The sequence below is a fragment of the Humulus lupulus genome, chromosome 5, assembly GCF_963169125.1.
Source record: "Humulus lupulus chromosome 5, drHumLupu1.1, whole genome shotgun sequence".
Taxonomy (NCBI): domain Eukaryota; kingdom Viridiplantae; phylum Streptophyta; class Magnoliopsida; order Rosales; family Cannabaceae; genus Humulus; species Humulus lupulus.
In genome coordinates this window covers 196,948,952-196,955,826 of record NC_084797.1, presented here as the reverse complement: position 1 = coordinate 196,955,826, position 6,875 = coordinate 196,948,952, and the positions used below count along the sequence as shown (strand labels likewise).

General features: G+C 37.7%; 1 protein-coding gene and 1 non-coding gene across 2 annotated transcripts; one reads left to right on the top strand and one right to left on the bottom strand.

Moving 5' to 3' along the window:
- Positions 1 to 569: 569 nt before the first annotated feature.
- On the bottom strand, positions 570 to 676 carry LOC133781198 (small nucleolar RNA R71). The gene has a single exon (XR_009869987.1). It is a non-coding gene; the product is annotated as a small nucleolar RNA R71 (small nucleolar RNA).
- A 574-nt stretch (positions 677 to 1,250) lies between these two features.
- LOC133779829 (uncharacterized) lies at positions 1,251 to 5,213 on the top strand. The gene is made up of 5 exons (XM_062219732.1): positions 1,251 to 1,413; positions 1,552 to 3,393; positions 3,709 to 3,774; positions 4,109 to 4,315; positions 4,879 to 5,213. The coding sequence occupies exons 1-5, from the start codon at positions 1,251 to 1,253 to the stop codon at positions 5,211 to 5,213; spliced, it is 2,613 nt and encodes an 870-aa protein (XP_062075716.1).
- Positions 5,214 to 6,875: the final 1,662 nt, after the last annotated feature.

Genomic DNA, 6,875 nt, shown 5'->3' with positions numbered 1-6,875 from the left:
GTTAATTGTCTCTAACTATTGTGTTTGAGAATCTTAAATTCAGGTGCCAATTGGTATATGCGACGTCAAGGGGCTGGCAATCTTTTGCCCATTAATATTGAAATTGAGAGGACTTGCAGACAGAATAGAAAGCAGAAACGGTTAGCAGAGATGGCCCTACATCAGAGCAATGGGTTGAATGAGGACGCTACTGAGCCAGCAATTTGCACACTCAGAGACTATGTACTCCCCGCTATTTTTGGAGTACAATCATGCATCCAACCGCTGACAGTTGCAGCCAATAATTTTGAAATTAAGCCGGTGATTCTGCAAAATGGTCCAGTCTACTGTCCAATTTGGTGGACTCCCTATTGAGGATCCCAATACACACATAGCTAATTTCCTGGAGCTGTGTGGGGCTTTTAAATATAATGGGTCACCGACGATGCTATTAGACTAAGATTGTTCCCGTTCTCACTTTCGGGTAGAGCTAAACGTTGGTTGAACTCTCTTCAAGCCAACACAATCACTACATGGGAGGCATTAGCTCTAAATTTCTTGCTAAATTTTTCCCCCCATCCAAGGCTACAAAGTTAAGAGAGGAAATTAATAACTTTTCTCAATTTGATGGATAATCTCTTTATGATGCATGGGAGAGGTTTAAGGAGCTTTTGAGGAAGTTTCCTCATCTTAGGTTGTTTTCCTTCCAGAAGGTTCTTTTGATCACTGCCCGATTCTTGTCTCGTTTTACCAAGAAATTTGCAATAGGCATAAACCTTTTGGGTACTATAGAATGTGGTGGGATGCTAAGAATTTTTCTATGCTTTTTAAAACTAGTTGGGATGAAGCTATTTCAGGTACTGGCATATTTAAAGTGGTCAAGAAGCTGAAGAGATTAAAGAGAGTTCTTCTAGATATTAACAAGAGAGGATTTAATGATATTCATGTAGTTGAGTTACAAGCTAAGCAGAGTATGCTTGAGTGCCAGGTTGCTTTGCAACAAGATCCTATGAATGGTATTCTCATAGATAAGGAGAAGGAGGCTCATGGGAATTATATTCAATTAAACAAAGCCTATTGTTTGTTTTTAGCTCAAAAAGCTAAGACGAATTGGGTTAACTTTGGGGATGAAAACACTACCTTTTTTCATGCTTCTTTAAAAATTAGAAGGGCTCAGAACAGAATTAATTCTATTAAGAATGGATGAGGGCTTTGGGTAGATAAGTCTGAAGGTGTTAAGGCAGCTTTCTTGGATGCTTTTGGGTACTACTATGACTAATCGGCTGACTGTTATCAAAGCTATAGTGGACATGGGACCATTGCTTTCCTCTCAACATATTGGCATACTTCAAAATGAATTCACTCAGCAAGCGGTTAAAGAGACTTTCTTTGCTATTTCTGGAATGAAGGCGCCAGGGCCTGATGGTTATGGCAGTTTCTTTTTTCAGGATAATTAGGATCTTGTCAGCTCGGAAGTTAGTGATGCAGTGCTCTCTTTCTTAAAAACTGGGAAACTCTTGAAAGAGGTAAATACCACAACGATCACTCTTATTCCAAAATCTAAATTCCCAGATAATGTGGGTGATTTCAGACCTATAGCTTGCTACAATGTGATATATAAGGCAACCACAAAGTTAATTTGTTCAAGATTGAGGAAGATTTTGCCTGATTTAGTAGTTGAAAATCAAGGGGGTTTTGTTCGTGGAGGATATATAGCTTACAATATTATGGTTTGTCAAGAGTTGGTGCGTCATTATGGTAGGAAAAGTAGTAAACCCAGCTGTATGATAAAGATTGATTTGAGGAAAGCGTATGACACGGTGGAATGGGATTTTATAGAAGAAATGCTAACTGCCTTTAAGTTCCCCCAGCCTTTTATTGATCTCATCATGATGTGTATTCAAACACCGAAGTTTTCTTTTATGATCAATGGAATAATGCATGGTTTTTTTTCTTCCAAGAGGGGTTTGTGTCAAGGAGATTCGATGTCGCCGTTATTGGTTGTTCTTGGAATGGAATATCTATCTAGGATTCTAGCTAAGGTTGGAAAGATGGTAGGATTTAAGTTCCACGATAGTTGTGCGCCTTTGAGATTGAATCACTTGTGTTTTGCAGATGATCTTCTTTTATTCTGTCATGGTGATTATGTGTCTATATTATTACCGCTGAGGGGGCTCACTTTGTTTTCTAAAACCTCTGGTCTTTTTCCTAATGTTGCAAAATCAGATATTTTCTGTAGTGGTATGGCAGATGCAGAAGTGAGAAGAGTGCTGGAAGTGTTGGGATTCACGAGAAGTCGTTTACCTTTCAGATATCTAGGTGTCTCGATTTGCTCCAAACGAATCAGTTCTGCTAAGTGTGGGATCATCATTGATAAAATGGTTCAGCAGATTCGCTTGTGGAGCTTGCGGAATCTCTCATATATGGGACGAGTAACTCTTATAAATTCTATTTTGTTTTCAATTCATTCTTATTGGGCTCAAATTATGATTTTGCCTAAGCTGTTGTTGAGGAAATTGGAAGCTATTTGTAGATCTTTTCTTTGGAAAGGGATAGCTGATGGTTCAGGTCCAGGTCAAGTAGTGTGGGAGAGTATCTATTTGCCAAAAATGGCTGGAGGCTTGGGATTTCGTAATGTTATTAACTGGAATACAGTAGCTATGTCGAAATATGTTTGGGAGATTGTTGCTAAAAAGGACACTCTTTGGGTTAAGTGGATACACAATGTTTACTTGTCTGCTGGGATTGGGCATTGGTGGAACTACACAGCCCCCCCTAATTCAAGTTGGTATTGGAGGAAGATTGTAGCTATAAAGGATGTCATTAAAGCTAAGATTAACTTGAATACCTTTATCATTAAAGGTTATAGTATTCAATATCGGTATGTCTCTCTATATCCTTTTACTGAGCGCGTTCAATGGAACAAAAATGTTTGGGGAAGACTTAATATTCCTAAGCATAGATTCATTTTCTGGCTTGCAATGAAGGAGAAACTTTGTACCCGGGTTCAGATTAGTAAATATAACCCAGCTATTGATCGTTCTTGTCTTTTGTGTGGTGATCAAGATGAGGATGAGAAACACTTATTCTTTGAGTGTTCTTATAGCTGGAGTTGTCTTACTAGACTGAAAGCTTGGTTGAGATGGAGCACTCGGGCTGAGAATCTAGGCTGTTTACTGCATTGGATTGATAAAGCAAAGCAAATTAGCAAGGTGAGGAAGCAAATCTATACTGTGGTCCTGGCAGCTCTTGTTTACCACATCTGGTTAGTCTGGAATGATGCTCTTTGGTCTCACAAAGTTTGGCAAATTAACCATACTGTACAGAGAATTCAAAGTGATGTTAAATTTCGAATATATCATGTAATGCCTAAGAAGGCCAAGATTGTAGATAGAGATTGGTTTGAGCATATATGTAGTTCTATACAGGGGAGAAATTAGCTCTGGGGTTCAGGCGTTTTGGAAGTAATTCAATGATTCTTATTCACCGAAAAAAAAAAAAGAAAAATGGATGCTAGTTAATAATTTTTACAACGGTTTGTGTGGGAAAACTTGCACCATTATTGACGCTGCAGCAAGTGGCGCTTCCATGAGCAAGAGTGCTAAGGAGGCTTATGAATTGCTTGAAGAAATGGCCATGAATAACTATTAGTTGCCTAGTGAACGAGATAAAAATAAGAAGGTAGCTGGTATGCATGAGTGGGATGCTATTACCGCTTTCATTGCTCAGGTTGCATCGTTGACCAAGCAACTGCAACAAAATTCTATGGCCACTCAAGTCATGCAAATCCAAGCGGTATGTCATAATTGTGGTGGTCCTCACCCTTTTGAGTAGTGCATGGTAGTTGAGACGAACAACTCCATTCCCATGGAACAGGTGAATATGATGGGAAATTTCAATAGGCGAGCTAATAATCCATTCTCCAACCCGTTCAATCAAGGGTGGAGAAATCAGCCTAATTTTGTATGGAGAAATAATCAGGGTCCTCAACAAATTTAGCAGCCTATGCTTCAAGCTCCACCTCAGGCACTGTTATAACCACCGGTACTGCCTGTTGCTCAAGATAAGACAAATGAGTTACAAGCTGCACGGTTAACTCTGACCAACTCTCAATCTCAATTTATGACAGAAACTCGCTCATCCATCAGGAATCTTGAGATGCGAGTTGGTAAATTGGAAAATATGTTACAAAGTAGGTCTCAAAGAAATTTTCCAAGTAATATAGAGGTGAATCCTAAAGAGCGGTGCATTGCAATCTCTTTGAAGAGTGGGAAGAAGTTGGAAGAGTCAGTCGAGAAGTCTATACATGCACCAAAAGTTGATGTTGAGAATGAGGGTAAGGTATAATAAGAGGTTATTGAAAACCTTGAGAAGAAGCAGTCACCAATGAGTTATGAGCACCACATCAAGATTCCATATCCTCAGCGACTTCAAAAGAAGACACTTGATAAGTAGTTTTCAAAGTTTCTAGACATTTTTTGAAAACTTCACATTAACATACCTTTTGCCGAGGCACTTGAACAAATCCAAGTTATGTGAAGTTTATGAAGGAAATCTTGTCAAAGAAAAAGAAGTTGGAGGATTATGAGACAGTGGCGCTTATTGAGGAGTGTAGTGCTATTTTGCAGAAGAAACTACCTCCCAAGCTTAAAGATCAAGGTAGTTTCGTGATTCCTTGCTCAATAGGAGATACTGTTATGACCAAGGCCTTATGTGATTTAGGGGCTAGTGTAAATTTAATGCCCTTATCTATTTTTGGAAGCTAAAACTGGGATAAGCTCTCCCCACTATTGTGTTCTTACAAATGGCAGACTGCTCTGTTAAGCAGTCTCATGGAGTAATTAAGGATGTCTTAGTTAAGGTTGGTAAATTTTTCTTCTGCTAATTTTATTTTTCTAGATATGGAGGAAGATGCAAACATTCCCATTATTTTGGGAAGACCATTCTTAGCCACAAGGAGAGCACTAATTGATGTACAAAAGGGGGAGTTGAAGCTGCGAGTGCAAAACGAAGAGGTAACATTTAATGTTTTTGCAGCAACTGATATTTCAACTTGTTGTAGAGTGGATGTGGTATGTAGTGGTGGTAGTAATTTGGAAATCACAAAGAAAAAAACCAATGCTGAAATTGGTAGTCGAGCAGTTTGTCATTGTTTGAAACAGTTCTATAGTGGGAAGGCTCGAAGGCTACACGAGCGGTGGAAGGCACAGACGATTAGCAACATCAAAAGATGAGTTTTTTCTTATGACACTATGGCTCTAAAGGATGAGCGGGGTGGACTTGACCCAAGTTGAAGTTTAATGAAGGGAGTGAGCATCCAGCTGAAGACGTTAAATAAAGAGATTTTGGGAGGCAACACAATGCTTTTTTTTTTTTTTTAATTCGAGTTTTTATGTGTTTGTAATTTTTATTTTCTATTAAAATCTTTGTAATTTTTGTTCTTAGGTTTAGATTTTATTTTCAGTAATTTTTAGTTTTGTTTGTCATTTTTGAATCGTGAAATAAAAAAAAAGCTTTATTTTGAGCTGCAGCGCCTGGGACAAACTGAACTTTCCAATCACCGCCCCCGCCACCTCCATTTTGATGATGTTTAGTTGGAGCGTTGGTAAGTTTTCTTTCCTTTTCTTTTTATGTCACATTGGGGACAATGTGTCAATCGAGCTTGGGGGAAGAGTCTTACTATTTTTTGTGATTGTGTCGTGTTGTTAGTTTGTATTTGTTGTTGTTTGAGTTTTATCTTGGTTAAATGTTGTGTTGTGTTTGTGTGAATCAAGTTGTCAATTCTAGCGTATAACATGTAAGAAAATGTTGTGAAAATTTTCGAGATTTTTGATCGATTGAATCCGTGTGCTTTTTAGACTTTGATGGTAGCTTGTTTCGATCCATAAAAAAAAAGAATATTTAGCCATGATTGGAAAATTCTTTGCAATTTGAATTTGAATGTATGCATTCTTAAAAATTGGCTTGTGGTTTGATGTATGAATGGATCTAGAACTTGCTTGTTTATCATTTCAGACGAAATCCTAGATGAGATATTCTTAGGAAAGTGATTTAGGAAATTTCTTGGAGCGTTTGAGCCTTTCAAGCCAACCCAAAAGTAAATTTCCATTTTTACCCTTGCTGAGCCTAAAATTTTCCTCTTTGTTGTTTGACAGCAATGGTGAGCCAAATAGACATTTTGTTAGTTTTCATTCCTTTACCAAATTACTATGAGCACTTGGATAAATAATGGGGAATGAATTGTAATGGGATGTGATTAGTTTTGTAATTTGGTGTATTGTAATGAAGAGTAAAAATGTTGAGAATTGTTAAAAAAATGATAAAGTGAAATAAGCTTTTCTCAACCATTACTTGGGTTCAAATGGAGTTTTCTTTGGAAATTGTTTGGGTGAATTGTTGGTTTGTAATTTCATATGCTTATGGTAATTTGGAGCCTAAATGACATATATCTACCCATTGCCTAACTTTATTGTTATGAGCCTAAAGTCCTAGTGATTCGTGAGCATATTTTGTCTACATTAGTGGAGAGTGATGAACAATGCCGGCATATGGATCAAAGGATTGATGGTATGTTTTGACATGCATACATAAGATTCAACTGTTGAGTAATTTTTGTGGTTATGGTTGAATAGGAAATTTTGGATTGAATCAGGTTGTCGGTGTGGTTTCATTGAAATTCTGGATTGTTTATACAAATCGAGATTTTGGACTTTTGTGTGAGATTTTATGAAATTGAGGCTAATTGAGTCTTGTTGACTTGATTCATAAGTTTGTGTCGCCTGTGTTTTTGAGTTTTCTAGTTTCGTGAGTTTATTGTGAGTCTTTACTCGAGGGCGAGTAAATGTTAAGTTTGGGGCAGTTTGTTGAGTCTAGTTTTGTTTTGTGTTTAGGTTGCA

What these genes read in the sequence shown, in the direction of transcription:
- LOC133779829 (XM_062219732.1), top strand. Translation starts at nt 1,251, where the DNA reads ATGACTAATCGGCTGACTGTTATCAAAGCTATAGTGGACATGGGACCA. An exon ending in AGATTGGTTTGAGCATATAT is followed by an intron (nt 3,394 to 3,708) that starts GTAGTTCTATAC and finishes TTCATTGCTCAG; the next exon opens with GTTGCATCGTTGACCAAGCA. An exon ending in AAGTCATGCAAATCCAAGCG is followed by an intron (nt 3,775 to 4,108) that starts GTATGTCATAAT and finishes AATTTATGACAG; the next exon opens with AAACTCGCTCATCCATCAGG.